This window comes from Nelumbo lutea, chromosome 1 (genome assembly GCF_056320005.1).
Source record: "Nelumbo lutea isolate HS-2025 chromosome 1, American lotus-T2T, whole genome shotgun sequence".
Classification (NCBI taxonomy): domain Eukaryota; kingdom Viridiplantae; phylum Streptophyta; class Magnoliopsida; order Proteales; family Nelumbonaceae; genus Nelumbo; species Nelumbo lutea.
In genome coordinates, this window is record NC_142684.1 from 45246656 (window position 1) to 45265825 (window position 19170).

General features: G+C 40.8%; 1 protein-coding gene across 2 annotated transcripts in view; it reads right to left on the reverse strand.

Moving 5' to 3' along the window:
• Positions 1-19170, reverse strand: part of LOC148874488 (DNA topoisomerase, type IA, core) — a 95813-nt gene that overhangs the window by 60324 nt on the left and 16319 nt on the right. For both annotated transcript variants that reach the window (XM_088966096.1, XM_088966095.1), the window contains exon 6: positions 11293-11536. In XM_088966096.1, coding sequence (XP_088822222.1) covers positions 11293-11536 — 244 coding nt within the window. The remainder of the gene's footprint in view (positions 1-11292; positions 11537-19170) is intronic.

A 19170-nucleotide genomic window follows, 5' to 3' on the forward strand; every position in this document is an offset into this window, starting at 1 on the left:
CTCAGAAAGGGTACAAGTGTTATAACCCTAAGTTTCATAAATCGTTTGTGTGCCCTGATGTCACCTTCTTTGAGTCAGTTCCTTTTTTCTCCAATGCCGAGGTCTCTTCTTCTCCCTCTGTGGTTCCTCTTCCTGCTCCGGTTGTGGACCCCCTTCCCGTAACTCCCACTCCTACTGTAGATGCATATCATATGCCAGTTACTACAGAGAAACCACCAATTACTCAAGTGTATACTCGCAGAAGTGCTTCGGCTCCTCCTCCACTTCAGCACCCGCCGACAGATCCTGCTACTGCTCCTTCTCCCCTAGATCTTCATCTCCCTATTGCTTTGCGGAAAGGTAAACATACTTGTACTTCTCATCCCATTTCAGACTATGTTTCCACTGCTCACCTTTCTGCTTCTCATTGCAAGTTTATATCATTACTCTCATCGATTCCCACTCCCAAGACTATACAGGAAGCCCTTGCCTCTCCAGGGTGGCGGCAAGCCATGGAAGAAGAATTCTCTGCTCTACAACATAATCATACGTGGGAACTCACCACCCTTCCTCCTGGTAAGCACACTGTTGGATGTAAATGGGTCTATACAGTGAAGCATCTTCTTGATGGCAGTGTGGAACGATTGAAGGCATGGTTAGTGGCCAAGGGCTATTCTCAGTTATATGGTGTGGACTATATGGAGGCATTCTCTCCTGTGGCTAAAATTGGTTCAGTTCGGGTGTTGATCTCATTGGCTACTATGTATGATTGGCCTCTCCTACAACTTGACATCAAAAATGCCTTCCTACATGGTGATCTTGTTGAGGAGGTGTATATGGAGTAACCACCAGGGTTTGTTGCTCAGGGGGAGGCTGGTAAGGTGTGCAGGCTCAAAAAGGCAATCTATGGACTGAAACAATCTCCTCGTGCATGGTTCGGCAGGTTCAGTGAAGTGGTGAAGGCCTTTAGGATGAAACAGTGTCAGGTTGATCATTCCGTGTTTAGCTATAACTCAAAAGATGGAAAAATCTTGCTAGTCGTGTATGTGGATGATATTGTCATAACTGGAAGTGACAGCAATGGAATTGACAGGCTAAAAAAATTCTTACAGGACCACTTCAATACGAAAAATCTGGGGAAGCTAAAGTATTTCTCAGGAATAGAAGTTGCGAGGTCAAAACAGGGGATCAACCTATGTCAAAGGAAATATGCTCTTGATCTACTTGAAGAAACAGGGTTGTTAGGTGCTAAACCAGCAGAGACTCCTATGGAACTCAATGCCAAGTTAAGTGTGGATGCAGGTGAAGAGTTTGATGGTCCTGGAAGATACAGAAGGTTGGTGGGAAAGTTGAACTACTTGACCATTACCCGACCAGATATATCATTTGTTGTGAGTGTGGTGAGTCAGTTTATGCAGCATCCCCGGGTTCCTCACTGGGAAGCTGTTCTGAGAATTGTTAGGTACCTAAAGGGTGCTCCAGGTCGTGGTTTGTTATACCAAAAAGGAGGACCTCTTGAGATAGTAGGGTACACAGATGCTGATTGGGCTAGCTCTATATCAGACAGGAGGTCAACCACAGGGTATTGTACCTTCCTGCGTGGCAATCTTGTAACTTGGAAGAGCAAGAAGCAAACAGTGGTGGCAAGAAGTAGTGCGGAAGCAGAGTACAGGGCTATTGCCCATACCACATGTGAACTAGTATGGCTGAAGAACCTACTACAGGAGATAGGTTTCTCAATTGAAAAACCCATGAAACTATACTGTGATAACCAAGCTGCTGTTCACATCTCATCCAATCCCGTCTTCCATCAAAGAACTAAACATATTGAGGTGGATTGTCACATTGTGAGAGAGAAAGTGATAAGTGGGATAATAACTACATCTCATGTGAGCTCAGGAAATCAGTGGGCAGATATCTTCACAAAAGGATTGTCTCGGGGAAGAATAGATTACATTTGTAACAAGCTGGGACTATATGATATATACTCTCCAGCTTGAGGGGGAGTGTTAGAATGCTCGATTTAGGGGTATCTGGTCATTCTAGTGTATCTTATTGAAAGTGAAATGTCTATTGTATCTGAGTTTAAGTTATGTGTCCCATCTTCTATGAGGGACAAAATTGTCTTTCTTGTAACTCAAGTTTTTCATGAATAAAAGTCAAGTGGGTCGGCTAGGAGAGTGACTTTTGAACATCCTCTCTTCTAGTCTGGCCGAATACTCTTCTCCTCTCCTTCTTCTTTCTCTTTTCTTTCTTCTTTATTCTTCTCTACTTTGACCTAGAAACAACTAGGGTTTATTTACAAAAACAATCGAGGCAACATTGTGTGGACTATTTTCAAAGAGAACTACGGGTCAAAGGAGGAAATTGTCAAGACTAATTAAAAGTTGCACACGGCATAAAAACACTTGATCTCTTCCAAAGTTTTTCAATAACTAATATAACAAGACTATGGAATGAAGCGGCACATTCTTACAAGGAAAAGGAAAGAATGGTAATGGAATGGAAAACCCCAGCAAGTAATGAAGTATAACTAAATTCTGATGGGAGCTCTATGGGAAACCCGGGAATTGCAAGAATTCAGGACTTATAGGGGTAGGAGATTCACTATAGGCTGAAGTGATGGTGTTGTCACAAGGCCAAAAATTTTGTTAAGCAATCAAATTTCAAAAGCTTGGAAGTTGAAGGGGACTCAAAATTGGTTGTATCTTGGACCACTACTAGACACAGTGTACCTTAGCAAAGCAAGGGGTCTATAGGTAGCAGCCATTTTGGGCATTATTTTAACTTTTTGTTCTTGGGCATTGTTCGTTCTAGCTTTTGTATCTTTGGGTGACTGGACACACACTTCACTGAAGCAAAAAAAACTATTTCCAAACCTTTCTACAACTACCGTACAAAAACTACCACTTCTTGGATTACCCCCCAAAGGCAGACCTAGGTATTTCAAGGGCCACGTGTATGACAACATAGAACTCCAGCAATTGTTTGTAATTCATTGTCCACCAAGTTCACCTCTGCTACACAGCTCTTCTCAAGGTTTATTTTCAAGGTAGAAGCTTTTTCCAAAAAGATTCAGCAACAACCTAAGCCTTTTCACCTGTTGCAAGTCAATCCCATCACCAAAAAAAAAAAAAAAAAAATCATTATGTCATCTACAAAGTGGATGTGAGTGACCACCACTTTATTTCTCCCTACTCTCCAACATCTTAAACATCTCACTAAGCCCTCTTGCTCAGCTTTGGAAATCATTCTACTTAGGACATCTACAATTAAGGTGAAAAGGAAAAGTGAAAGTGGGTGTCCCTGTCTTAGGCCTCTAGAAGCTAGGAAAAAATCCACTTACACTATTTTTCCCCAAACCCACAGTTCTTCAACACCTCTAATTGGAAAGACAAATCCACTAGAGAATAAGCTTTTTCAACGTCCAACTTGCACACAAACTCTTTGCTACCCACCCTTCTTTTTTCCTCCAGACAATCATTAGTTATCATTATTTAGTCCACTGTTTTCCTATCCTTAACAAATGCCCCTTGGAATTATGTGGTATTTTGTAAACAATAGTCACCAAACCGATTGGCCTAAGCTCTTTGGGGCTCGAAGCCTCTGGATTTTTTGTGATGAACACCATAAAAGTAGTATTCAGACCTGGGTATATTATGCCTTTCTCATAAAAATCAGCAAAAACCTCTAGCAAATCTGATTTGATTATATACCAATAATCTTGGTAGAATGCCATGGTAAAACCATCAGGACCCGGTACCTTTTATTTTTTTTCCTTTGAAAAGTAAATATAAAATTTTATTAATAAGAAAAACAGATACAAGCTGTTCAGGTGTCAAGATGACACCTAACTCAAAGCAAAAACATACATCAAGAGTTTCAGTTTAGACTAAACTGATTCATAATACAGCTTTGAAGCTCTAAGGTATTCCAAAAATTATCTGCAAAATCTGAAGGTGTAGATTGTTCAAATTCTGGGAGACAAAACCCAGCTCGTGATGAGTTCGCCAACCGAAGCCACAATCACTTCAGAGCTACTTTCCTTTCCTTCAAACAGCCTCCTATTTCTTTCCCCCCACAGAGTCCAACATACTGCAAAAGGAATGTAGCTCCAAACAATTTTAGCTTTCAAGCTTCCTCTGAACTTTGGCCATAAGGAAAAGATTTCTGCTAAGGATGCAGGCTGAAAGATGGGCATCCCAAACAAGAAACAATAGAATCTCCAGATGAAATTTTCTAAATGGCAGGAAAAAAACAAATGGTGAACAGTTTCCTCCTCCAACTTGCACATATAGCAGTAGCAAGCCAAGCAAAACCCGCTTCTTTTTAGGTGATCTGATGTGAGGATACTATCCATTGCAACCAACCATGCAAAAGCTTCAATTCTTGGTGGAACTGGATTGCCCCAAACTCCACACAGTCGGTCACTAACTACCCAATCCTTAACAGGGGCCATGTGAAATGATTTCACTGTAAATTTTCCATTCCTACACTCCTTCCACCACTGACCATCTTCACATGCAGTAGAAATATTGATCTGCTCCAATCTGTTCAATAACAGAACACATTCCTCCAGCTCTTGGTCCCACAAAGGTCTTCTAAACTTGGGGCTCGAAACCACCTTGTCACCACTAACTTCATAGCATTGAGCCACCGTAACCTGATGATCTTTCAGCCTGTACAATCTTGGGCACACATCACATAACTTCCCAACCCCACTCCATTCATCCTCCCAAAACCTCACTCTATCTCCAGCCCCTACATTAAAGCTCATTACCTTCCACGCACCCACCCCATAGGAATTGGATACCTCCCTTGGTTTCACCCCGTACTTCCCTGCCACCACTCTTCTCCATAATGATTCTCTTTCCTTTTCTAACCCAAACCATTTCCCCATCAAAGCTTTATTGAATTATTTTATCCTTCTGAAACCCAAGCCTCCTAAAGCTTTCGGCCTACAAACCTTCTCCCACCTTACTAGATGGAATTTCCTTGGACCCTTTGTCCCTTCCCAAAGGAAGTCCCTCTGAATTTTTTCTATTTTATCAGCTACAGAATTTGGAACTTTCAGCAGTGAGAGATAGTAGGTGGGAAGACTTTGGAGACACTTCTTAGTAAGGTAATTCTGCCCCCCCCCAAAAGAAAGATATTTCGCCTTCCAGTTTTCCACTCTCTCTATGAGAGGTCTCCAAATGTTAGCTGATCCAAACTTAGCCCCTACTGGGAGTCCTAAGTATGAAAAAGGCAGCTCCCCAGTTCTGCATCCCAAAACTGCTGCAAGAGATGACATCACTTCCTGACTGAAATCTCCATCTGCAATCAAGACACTCTTCTCTAGATTTACCTTTAACCCTGTTAGCAATTCAACATTTGCTAATACATCCCTTTGTTAAACAGTTTTTTGTATGCCCTTAGCTTCAATCAAAATGATATACTTTATGAGTCTATTGTAAATGAATAAAAGTGCATATTTGATTCATGTTCCCATGGTATGTTTCTGTGTAATACCCTTAAACTGGACACTTAATGAGACTCGTGTTAGTTTAGAATGTTCACAGCCAGTGGGTCGGTCTGGGGAGACCTATCCTGACAAGGCTGACACTGTGGTGCCACCAAGTCGGTTGGGGTGGCTTGTCTCAGCTACCAGGGTGAGACCCTAGGCACACACAGTGTGGGATTAATTGAATCTTTGAACTAAACCAGATTTCCAGTATTGCCCTGGACCTTGGAGATTGATGGGCAAAACTGGAAAGTTACACCCGACCCCTAGACTCGATTATGACACTGCACTAGGTGTCGGATTGGGCTGTCTTTGATATACCAATCAGTGAGATCCTTAGCGGGGGTCAAAACCAGGGTATGTTGGGACAATCTGAGAATTCATCTGAGTGGGTGATCATAGTGACAGGATCAGCCCCTTTGTCAGACAAAGGTAATGATCAGGGATGCACTCTCACTAATGGAAACCAAGACTGCCGGCAGCCGATTTCAATCGTTGAAATTTGTTTTGCAAAATATATTTTATATGAGATATAAAAGTATATAAATTATGGTTTCGAAATGATTTGCAAAAGGTTTTAATTCCCGGGATCCATACTTGAGAGAGTGCAACACTGTTCCTTGCAGCCAAGGGAGAGGTCCTCTCTTGTCGGGCAGTGTATGATCATTATGGGCTGAGAGATTAAGTGTAAGGCCATTGAGGATAATACCTGATGGGCTAATCTTGCATCTGCCCACAGTCCCTGAGTGTTACAAGGTGGCTTGGCCCAAGGACTCATCTGCCCACAGTCCCTGAGTGTTACAAGGTGGCTTGGCCCAGGGACCACTTAGGGTAAGTGTTGGACCCATAGAGCCCATCTGATGGGTTTCAGGGGGTGCACTGTCCATAACAGTGTATTCGGCCAGGCCTTGTAACAAAGGCTGGGCTGAACCCATGTGGCTGATGTGTAGATCAATGTTTGGGTCCCACACCATACAAGGAAGCCCAACTGGGCAGCAGTTTGGAAGGCTTAATGAATACATAACCCTAAATGGGCCTTAAGCCCATTTCGAACTGGGCTAATTTGATTAGTCTTTAAGGGGCGAATTATGAGATAAGATCAATTGATAGGATTGGGCCCACACCCTATCCACTCAGAGAGTCCAAGATCTAAATGAGATTTAGATTTGGAAACTTCCTAATTAGATTAGGAGATGGCTGATCTAATTTGCAGATAAGATAAGGATTATCCCTTATCTTAAAGGGACTTCTAATCCAGATACGATTTGGGTTAGCAACTCCTAATGGGATTAGGAGCTGATCCCTTTAAGTCTATAAAAGGAAGAGGGGGCGGCAGCCTTTAGACATCCATCACAACAGACAACCAGCAATCTTGTCTTCAGAGCTGAGATCACAGAGAGAGAATTCTGCACCCTGCAAATTCTCTTTAGACGCCTCCTTCCTGCAACCGCCGCCTATAGCAATTCGATCTCCATTCCTTGGGAGAAATCAATATTGGATCTTGATTCCAATCTTTTGGAGAAAATATTGGTAGGAGTTGTATTCACAAGCCGTCAAGGTGATTCTTGGGAAGAATCAGGTTCTTAGGAAGGACACTGTTGATTCTGCTCCACCTTGCACTGCGCCATCTTCAGTGGGAGCAGATTTTGGTATCTACCTTGGGCATGAACACCTCCATTGAGAGATATTATTTCTCTGTATCAAGTATTATCTCTCTCTCCTCCTTTTGGTTCAGATCTGGTTCAGTTTATGGTTTAAGAATGATCCTTGAAAATATGATTTTCTAAATAAGGAATTCGATTCCCAGTTGAAAGGAAAGAAAAATTTTTGAAATTCGCCCCCTTTATTCCGCAATCTTGGGCGTCCATATGATGGATTTCCTATCCCTTCATCCTTAAATTCAGAACTTGCTCCTCCACAACATCAAGAAAGATTAGAGTATCATCTGCAAATTGCAGATGAGAAATGCAAGGACCCTCAATCCTGACATTGAATCCTCCTGGACACCTTTCCTTGTTAACAGATTTAGAGCCTCCATTACTAAGACAAAAAATAAGGGGGATAATGGGTCCCCTTGCCTCAACCCCCTCGATATTTGGAAGAAATCTGTGGATATTCCATTCAGGATAACTAAGAAAGAAACTGATGATATGCAGCCATACATCCAGCCCCTCCATTATTCCACAAACCCCATCAATCTCTGAATCTCTTCTAGGAATCCCCATTCCACATCATTACATGCTTTCTCTATATCTAATTTGCACACTAATCCAGGACTCCCACTTGCCACAATCACCCCATCCAAGATTTGTCTTCCCTCCACAAATGCCATTTGGATCTCCCCCACTACTTCATGAAGCACTTTCCTTAGTCTCATTGAAAGAACTTTTGCCAGAAGCTTATAAGGACTGCAAACTAAACTTATTGGCTGGAAATCCTTTATGTTTACAGCTCCCATCTTCTTTTATATTAGTGAAATAAAGGTTACATTAGCTCTCTTGTCCACTATCTTGTGTTCACTGAACTCATTGAACATCTAAATAAACTCATTTTCTAAGAAATGCCAGCACTGTTTTAGAAAGTTAAAGTTAAAACCATCAAGCCCCGGAGATTTGTCTCCATTTATCCTCTTTAAAGCCTCCCTCACTTCTCCAAATTCAATCTCCCTCTCCAGCCACCCAGCTGCCCTCTCACTCAACTTCTTTGACTCTACATCCCCCAAAGATATCCAACACCATTGCCTTCCTGTGTACAGATTTCTATAGAATCCCATCACTAGTCTCTGAATGCTTTCCCAATCCTCAGCCTCCTCATCCCCTACCTGTATTCTTGAGATCAGATTTTTTCTCTTCCTGATGCAAAGGCATGAAAGAAGGCAGTGTTTTTGTCACCCTCTTTTTTTTTTTTGATCAATCACAGAAACTTTTATTAATAAAAGGATATGGAAAAGATACAACAAGAAGGGGGTAAAATCTCTTACCCCACCCAAAAAATATCACATTACAATACAGCCCAAAAGAAACTAGTTCTTCCCACCCATTGTTTAGCTAGATAATCTGCAAAAGAATTGGCACTCCTCTTGGACCACTGAAACTGAATTTGCATGTCTTCAGTGAGCTGGAAATTTTTCTTTTTTTTCATTCTAGAACTTCCATAAACTAGCCTCTTCCCTCTGCAGCCAGTTAATAGCCAGTTTAGAATCACCCTCCACCAATAGCTTCCTAATATTCAGCTGTTTGGCTCCTTTAATTCCTTCTAATACTTCTAATTCGACCTTCTTCATCCTAAACACTCCTCCAATACCTGAAAAGCCTGGGTTCCCTTCGCTGCTACCATCAAAATTCAATTTAGTGAACCCCATAATTGGAGGAGACCAAGTTGGAACAGTAGCATTAAATAGCCGAGCAGACCAGGCAACTTCTTTCCAATTTCTAATGATGTCTCCTGCTGAGATACCTTCAAAAAGCTCCGTAGATTTGACCCAATGAACCACCCTAATGTAGATTAAATCAATGATGGCTTCTTTGTTCCTTTCTTTTTCCTGGAAGGTTCGTTGATTTCTTTCCTCCCACACTGACCAACATACAGCTGCTCTTACACATCTCCACAAGATCTTACCTCTCTTTTTTAAACCCCTCACTGGAACAGAGTTAAACAAGCTTAGTACACTTGGGGGAGTGAGCCACCTGCAACCAAAAAGAGAGAAAAACCAAAACCAGATTTCTGAAACAAAAGGACAGGAAACAAATAAGTGATAACAGCTCTCATCATTCCTCTTACATAAGATACACCAGTGCGGGGATAAACACCATCTTGGCCTTTTCTTTTGAAGTAAGTCACAAGTGTTACACTGTCCTAGGATAGCTTCCCAGCATAAAGCACATACTCTGGGAGCATGTGTCTCTAAGAGGGGTCAACAACTACCTCCTCCAAAATCTTAATCAAATTAGAAATGGAATCCAATTCAGAGTCTCTAAGAGGCCTCCGGAAGCCCAAGTTCCAAACAGGGCCAGAAGTAGAATAGGTTAGGAAAGTAGCAACAGGCTCATTTTTAAACCTTGAGAGAGAGAACAAAGAAGGAAACTGCTCTTTCAAAGGTGAGTTACCCACCTTGATTTCAGCCTCCAACTCACCTCTTCTTTCAGAAGCAGCCTCTCTAGCTCCCTCTCCAAGCAATCTCTCTCCATCTTAGCTTCTCTAGGGAATATTTCCTCCTCTAATCTGTCTAGTCTAGCAATCTTCTCCAACACCTTTTTTCTAACTTCCTCAGTCCCAAGTTCTTCCTGTCTTCTTCCTTTCAGCTCTCCTTTAAGTAATTGCAGTCTGTACTGTATTATCATATTGTTCTCTTTTGAATAAAATATCACTCATTACTCTGAATCCAGCTGACCCTTCAACCTGCAAGGAATTCCATTTCTCTTCAGCCCACTCCACAAAATTAGGTTGAAGAAGCCAAACATTTTCAAACCTGAACGGTTTCGGACCTAAGATCTCTACAAGGACTCTTAGCACAATTAGCTTGTGGTCTGACATAAACATTGGTAATGGTTCCTGTATTAATACCCCCATTCAATCCATCCACTCCCTTGATATCTAAAACCTATCCAGCCTTTGAAGTATAGCTGGACATTGGCCATTTGACCAGGTAAGTTTCCCCCATTCAGAGGTAAATCAAACAGCTCTAAGTCAGTGATGAATTGGTCAAACCTCCTCATTCCAACACTGGAACGTTAGCAGCCACTGCAGGTGAACCCAAGGCCAAGGTGGAAAATGTTGACCGGATTAAGCATAGCCAAGCATTTACTATTTTTTTCTTTGTTAATAGAACTCGAGGAAAAACTTTTTGTTGCTAAATATTGAGATATTGAAAGTAATCAATGTGATTATTATGTGTTTAATTGTATTTAATCACACTAGTGTAAGGGCATGTGCTATGAACATGTGCAAGTAAAGATAAAAGGGTAAAGATAAGTATAACCTTATATGATATGATATATTGATGTAACTTTTATGGAATGCACTGAAACAAAGGCACTTATCAGCATTATATAGTATAGATAAGGGCAGTCTTGTAACCTTGTATGATATGATACATTGATTTAACCTTTATGAAATGCATTAACCAAGGAACTTATCATCATTTCATAGTGTAGATAAGGGCAGCCTTGTAATTGCCCATATCATATCTTTTCCTCCACTTTTCTTTCTTCTTCATTCATGCATGCATCTTTGCTTCAAAACCCTAGAGAGATATTTACTATAAGTGGTCACTCCATTTACAAATAGGATAGTTTTAGGCATTGGGAAGAAATAAACCAATCTGAATAGCCAATGAGGTTCCTAATGGAGTTACCAATTAAAGAAAAATGAGATAAAAAAAAGTTTTTACACCAGTTATGATGATAAAAGTGATTATTGGAATTTTTGTAAAAAAACTGTGATTAATAAATGCATAATGAAGATACTCATGTTAATACATATAAAATGAACAGTTAATATTGTTAAACAATAGAGATGATAATGGCTCCCACCACAACAATGAAGATAATGTTTGTAACCAACAGGAGCAATTGCTGCCGACAACACCATAGACAACTTTCCCAAAAGGAAAAGGAAAAAGGAAAAACAAAAGAAATGGAAGATAACAAGGCATTTTGTCAGATAAATTCAACATTACAACAGAAATGGATATGCATACATAATTGTACATATATTGGTAGAAAAGAAATGGACCAGAACAAAAAGAAGGTAATAGCTATGCAAGAGCTGCATAATGGTACTAAAATCTTAAGCCAGTGATAGAAACATACGAAATAACCCTGGAATCGAGGTTTCCATATTTTCCTTGGAAATAACGAGTCTGAAACCGTGTAAATGCAACACCAACTTTCAAATCTATCTCTTGGCGCGCATCCACAGCCAATGCTTCATCTTTATTGGGTTCAACAAGGTTGTTCATGGCCTTTAAAATGTCCTTCTCAGTAATAGAAGAAAACCGAGCACGATAAACTTTTCTACCAGTGTCTTTTGCACGAAAGCCGGTACACTCAATAACTGAAAAGCTCAACCACAATAGGTCAATGTCACTTATGTATTACATGCTTTATCAGATTTATGGCTTCAACATTATTTAAATGAAAAAGAATTGTCCATATTTCTTCCAAAAGCATGCTCAATTTATTCTGTGTCCTTACACAGTTTCTATCAGAGGTATCAAAGTAAGAAAGAAACCATGACAGATTTTCTTTGAGCTTGCTCAGGAGGTCTTTGTATCCAACAACCAACAATAACATGTTTCTTCTGAAACAATCAAAAACTGAATATCTAACAATTAGTCAATACCAGAAGCCCTTCATAAATGGAAGTCTGGCAAATAAACGCATACTATGTTCTCATAAAGAGTACTTTCAAACAGTCTTTCCAACAATATATGTATAGATATACAGACCAAGATAATTAGTGGAGATGTCCAAATGTGGATATGGCAGTACTGCTGGGAATAATCACAAAGTTACTTGACATCCAGTGGCAGCTAGAATTCACAATGCTAATAATAGTAGCATCAAGAACCCATAAATCATCTCTGTGAGGGCATCAAGGGAAGGCTTAACAAGATTCCTTAAGCTTGTGCAGCAGATATAGAGATGGCCACTGTGAGAAAGAAATCTGATCTCCAAATGAAGGTGATGCCTGCAGAAGGATGGTTTTTACATGTAGTCTAAAGATAAATGGTGGAGTAAGAGCCAACCCAAAAGGTGAAACACCTTATATAACAAGGAGCCCAGATTGCATGTGTTCCAAATGTAATCATTGGACTGAGCAGCATCTTTTCTTTTATTATTCATGTTTGTCTTTTATGTAATATATATGGGCTCTAGTTGTGGTGGCCCTAAGGCCCTGCTTATTGCTCTTTATTACTGCCACCTTATATAGGGGCAGATTTGTACTTTCCCCCTTTTTAATTATTAACTGAATATATATCACTGAGAAGGCTGGGAGGAGGCTATGATTTCTCTTCTCTCCCATTACCCTATCTTTTCTTCCTCCATCCTTTCTGCCGTGTTGCTACTTTCTTCTACCTTCTATTTTCTCTTGATTTTCCATGAAGATTACTGCTGTTTACTTTTCAACATAGTATGAAAGCCAAGTACGCTGTTCAAAGAAAAAAATCCAAGTTTCCCTCTTTTTCTCTTTCCTTTGGATCCATACACTCCAGGATCAGTAGTATGCATGTCATACTAAGTTGCCATCATCTACTTTTGAGTTTGCCTGGTTAGGAGATGATTTAGGAGTGCCAAGATAGTTGTTTTTCTGCCCAGAAAAGTTACTGGAGAGTTCTGCCCTAAATCTGAACAACCTGAGAGAAGGAACCAATTTTTGGCTACGGTACCTAGGACTTTCAGGCTGGCACACTTGGGGATTTGAAGCATCCTTGTGGACCCTCTTTGAGATCAATCTACACTGGAGACTGAATAGAGTTTGCTGGTAGTAGTAGTTATACCTTCTCCACTTTCTCCCAGGTCCCAAGTTGAGGTATTTTGATCCAGTAAAGGGGAATTAATTGTAGATCAGTTTCTTAGGGGTTGTGACACATTTTTTTATTTACAGTAAGCTTTTCAGTCATTAACTAAATCAATGGAGAAATCTGGACTTGATCCCAAGCAAGGTATGTATCCTGAGGTTGGTCAAACGGAGGCTGTAGATAGTTTCTACAATCCTATGACTACAGTAAAGTTGGATGGGATAAACTCCATGGAGTCGGCTCAATCCAAATGCATCTATATGTGTAGTAGAGGAAAGCTAAGGTTTCTTACAGGTAGTAGTAAGAAGCCAAAGAAGATTGATCCTTCCTATCAGAAGTGGATGCAGGAACATTACATGGTCATTAGGTGGCTTGTAAATTCAATGCAACCTCACATTATGAAGTGGATAGAAAACTAGTTATATGCAGCACTTCAAGCTGTGTACAGCAATGAACACAACAGTACCAAGCTGAAAACAACAAAACAAGTTGTATTCTTAAGGATTTCAGGCTTGATCTGAAGTAGAACCCCTCCTGGAACAGTTATGGCCAAGGTACAACTCAAACAAGAGGGAGTGAATGGTTTCCAAGCTCCCAATACTTGAAAACCCTAGTTGGGGCTGAGTTACAGCTCAAACAAGAGGATAAGAACCAAAAAAAACCTACTAAAACAGCCCCTCTTCTCTTTTATTAGACAAAATGGCTTGCTGGAGAAGCCAAACAAAATATTTAAACATAAGCCCCTAAAATGGTCTCCCTTCACAAACAACTCCTCGACGACAAAACTAACTTCAAACAAACCCCCAAAAGATGAATTTTGTTATAAAAACACCAAAGAGACCAAAACCTGACAGATGCACACCCAGCTGCCCCAGACTAGAATGTGAATTATAAAATGACGAAAATACCCCTAGGTCCAAATTGACAAAAAAATCTTCCGAAGACAACTCTTTGGAGATCCTACTACAAAAGCAAACTCAAAACATATTTGCATCTTTTTTTTTCTTTTTTCTTTGTTCTTTCTTTTTCTTTTCTTGGGTCCATTACAATAGTAAGCATTATCCGTAACAAGAGGGAGGTCTCTAGTATCATACTACTCCATGAGTCCATGTGTGCGAAAGCACTAAGGATGGAGGTCTTAATGGAAAGAGATTGACTTTTTGAAACTATTGCGTGAGAAAGCACTAAGGATGCAGAAACGTACAAGTTGGTGGAAGGAAACAAGGTGTTTTAATTTCTAATAGGATTCAACCCTAAATATGACATCACAAGACAAAACATACTCCAAGAATGATGTCAAACTATCACGTAGGCATATTCTTTGGTGAGTAATGAAGAGAATAAGAGACAAGTGCATAGCATAATAAGGATACATGTTGGACACTGTAATCATTCATGGAGAGTGGGAGACGAGAGAGAGAGAAAGAGAAGGAAAGGGAGATACGATTGAGAGAAAAAGAAAACTATCTCTGGCTGCCACCAGTTCACTATTTATATTAACTTAATACAAAAGAATAGAAATTACAAGTATGCCCCTGGCGGCACACCCTATAAACAAACTAATAAGAAAAAAGGAAAAATAACTAACTGACAATATCTTAAGAGGACAACCTATAGTTGGGCTGAATATGTCTATCATGCCCAGCTTGTCACATAACTCATTGTGCCGCAAGTATGGAAGCCCTTTTGTGAGGACATCAACAAGTTGTTCCTTGGAGTTGACATAAGGGATGCAAATTTCTCTTTTTTCCAATTTTTCCCTTATGAAGTGTTTATCCACCTCAATGTACTTGGTCCTCTCATGTAGGACAGGGTTGTTGGCGATGTTTATTGCTACCTTATTGTCACAGTAAAGAGACATAGGATTACGAACAACTTCAAGCTCCCCTAGAAGATTCTTTAGCCAAAGGACTTCAGCCACCCCATGCGCCATAGCTCTATATTCAGCTTCTGCGCTTGACCTTGCTACCACACTTTGTTTTTTGCTTTTCCAGGTCACTAGGTTTCCTCCCACAAATGTGCAATACCAACTCGTGGGCTTTCTGTCATCCACAGCACCTGCCCAATCAGCATCTGTAAAGACTTCCACCTTTAGGTGATTATGTTTACTGAATAGTAGACCTATTCCGGGATATTTTTTCAAGTATCTAAGAACTCTCTCTTATGCCTCCATGTGTGGTTTCTTAGGAGAGTGCATGAATTGGCGTTTCTTAGGAGAGTGCATGAATTGGCTTAGAACCCCAACTAAATAGGCAATGTCTAGACAGGTCATGGACAAATAAATCAGCTTTCCCACTAACCTTTGGAACTGTTTCACATCTTTCAAAGGTTCACCATCACAGTCACCCAACTTGTGATCAACATCCATGAGAGTATTTGTTGGCCTTGCACCTAATTTGTCTGTGTCCTGTAATAGATCAAGGGTGTATTTCCTTTGAGAGAAAAAGATACCCTTTTCTAAGCGGGCGACTTCAATCCAAGGAAATACTTCAAGGGACCTAGATCTTTCACATCAAATTTAGATGCAAGGAATTGTTTCAATTTTTGTATTTCTGAACTCCAACTTCCTGTAATGATGATATCATCCACATACACTATCAATACAGCAACCTGTTCCTAACATCTCTTCACAAAGAGTGTATGATCAGACTGACATTGTTTGAAGCCCATTTGCTGAACTGCCATGTGAAACTTACTGAACCAAGCTCTAGGAGATTGTTTTAAGCTATAAAGAGACTTTCACAGCTTGCACACCTTATTTTCACCTCCCTTGGCACAGAATCCAAGGGGTTGAACCATGTATACTTCCTCCTCTAAGTCACCATCAGAAAAGCATTCTTTATGTCCAGTTGATGCAATTCTTAGTCAAGATTAGCAGCTAATGACAGGAGAACCCTAATTGAGTTCATCTTAGCTACTGGAGCAAAAGTATCATTATAGTCAATCCCGTACACTTGTGTGTACCCTTTGGCTACTAATCTTGCTTTGTACCTTTCAATTGTTCCATCTACCTTATGTTTAACCGTAAACACCCACCATTTACACCCCACGGGGTCTTTCCCCTTCGAAAGATCCACCAATTCCCAAGTTTGATTTTTGTGAAGAGCATTAATCTCCTCCTTCATGGCATCTGTCCATTCGGGGCATTTTAAGGCTTCTGCAACGTTTCTGAGAACAGGGATGCAATCAACTACAGATAGGAAGGCTCGGGATGAGGGGGAAATGTGATCATAAGAGACAAAATGGGTAATGGGGTGTTTGGTAGTGCATGACCTGACTCCCTTTCGTTGAGCAATAGGAATGTCAAGGTCATCCACAATAGGAGTAGGGGTATCAGTAGGTGCAACAGGGATTGGACTTACCTCCTAGGAGTCTAACGGTGTCAATTGATCAATGTTTGGCTGCTCCACATCTCTATCACATTGCCGATCTCTACAGCGTGTACGTTGGAATACACGAAAGGGAGCAAAGTCCGAAATAGAAGGAAGAGATACTTGGCGGACCTGAACCTGCTGCTTCTCCTCTTCCACACTACTACTCTCCCCCTGAGGAGAAGCAGGGAAGAATGGGTTAGACTCAAAGAAGGACACATCCATAGACACAAAAAACTTATGACTAACGGGATCAAAGCACCGATACCCTTTTTGAGAGGAGGGATACCCTAGAAAGATACAAGGAATGGACCGAGAGTCTAATTTACCTCGAGATGGAGACAAATAATGGACAAAGGCACGACAACCAAAGACTCATGGGAATAGAAAATAAAGGGGACTAAGGGTACAATAACTTATGAGGGGCCATGTAGTTTAGCACTTTGGAGGGCATGCGATTGATGACATAAGTAGCCACAAGTATAGCATCCACCCAAAACCTTTTTGGAACATTCATGTGTAACATCATCCCGCGAGCTACCTCAAGGAGGTGTCTATTTTTTCTTTCTACAACAACATTATTTTTTCTTTCTGCAACACCATTTTGTTGTGGTGCTCTGGCGCATGAGCTCCTATGAATAGATCCGTGGGAGACAAAAAACTCATTGAGCTCACCATGGAAATATTCTTTTGCATTGTCGGTTTGGAAGATTTGTATTTCAACATGGAACTGCGTAAATACCATCCTCTGGAAGTCTTTCACAATCTTTGGAACTTCGTCTTGGAAGATATGTATTTCAACATGGAACTGCATAAATACCATCCTCTGGAAGTCTTTCACAATCTTTGGAACTTCGTCTCTACTACGCATAGGAAATACCCATGTATAGCGAGAGTAACCATCGATCAATGTGATAAAGTACTTATATCCGCCCTCAGAGATTACATTAGTAGGCCCCCATACATCAGAATACACAACATGAAAATGAACGCTTGATCTTTTATTACTTGAGTGAAAAGTTGTTCTACATTGTTTGCTCAACTGACACGTTTGACACTGTAACTCTGACATTGAACATGACTTAAATAAAATCGGAAACAAAGACTTTACTATTTCAGAAGAAACATGACCTAAACGACTATGCCACAAAAAAAAATTGACTCTTATTTGACTGACTATGTGACTCTGAGGATGACACCGAAAGACCAGCTTTGTTGTCGAGAATGTAGAGACCATCCATCCACTAGGCTCCCTCCACCAATCATCCTCCCAGAAGTTAGGTCCTGAAAAACACATGAGCCAGGAAAAAAGGATACACTACAGTTTAAAGAGCTTGTGATACTACTAATTGAAAGCAAATTTATAGGAAGTTGAGGGACATGCAATACATAATTCATGTTAAGGCCATGGGGAAGAGATATTGATCATTGGCCTGCAATGGAGGAAAATGAGCCATCTACAAGGAAAAAAGGATACACTACAGTTTAAAGAGCTTGTGATACTACTAATTGAAAGCAAATTTATAGGAAGTTGAGGGACATGCAATACATAATTCATGTTAAGGCCATGGGGAAGAGATATTGATCATTGGCCTGCAATGGAGGAAAATGAGCCATCTACAAGTCTCACTCTATCCCTTCTTGACAAAAGGCTATAAGTCTAAAACAAGTTCGACTTACCAGTCATGTGGTTGGAGGCCCCTGAGTCAATGATCCAAGGGGAACCCGTGGGAGTGACATGGAATGCAGAAGTCGTATTACCTAACGTAGATGCAAATGAAGTAGAGGGAGTACCAGTGACTGAGCTATCCATTTGTCGCAAAGCCCTACCATAAGACTCTAGGTGTTCTCTGAAGGAATTCATTATATCTTCCTTAGGGTCAGAATTATTAAGGTGGGTCCCAGGTAGTACTAGCAACCTGAGTATCTTGGGTTGCCACATGTGCTGCATTCTGTGTTGTGTTCATCTTCTTCTGACCTTGACCTTTACCCTGTTCTTGGTTCTTCACTGCCCACTTGGGTTTCCCGTGGATGTCCCAACATGTGTCACGTGTATGCCGTGAACACTGACAGTGGGTACAAAACAATGTCTTTATCATCAGTCTTCTTCGCGTCACTTTTCTTCCCCGTGGAGTTATTATTCATCGCAGCCAAAGCAACTTGTCGCTCCCCCTCAGCTGTAACCATCACACTCCGCCTACTTTCTTCCGACTGAACAAGGGAGTATACCTCGTGAACCAATGGCAACTCTTTGCTTCCTAGGATCTGAACCTTCAGAGGTTCATAGGCAGGGTTCAGTCCCAACAAGAAGGCAAATACACGTTGCTGAGAGACCACCTTCCTGAAGGCCTTAGCATCATCATCATGTTTCCACTCTACAGCCTAGTAATGATCCAATTCTTTCCATATGGAGGTAAGGTCTGAATAATATGAAGACAAACTACGGTTTCCCTGTTTACAGGTTGAAGATTCAGCTTGTAACTGGTAAACCTTGGCATAATGCCTTTGCTTAGAATAGGTAGTTTTGGCCTGTTCCCAAATCTCACTAGCGGTGTCTGCCCACATAAAGTTCTTCTTCACATAAGGTTCCAGGGCTGCAAGGAGCCAACATACTGTTTTCTTGGTACCACCTATCATGTTCAACTATCTCACCCTTGGGTTCTTTCACCCTTCCATTTATGTAACCAGCTTTTCCCCTTGTCGTTACATAGAGTTTTACACTCTTAGCCCACTCCAGGTAGTTCAGACCATTTAAAGGGGTAATTGGCATGGGAAACATCATGTTTTCACCTCCC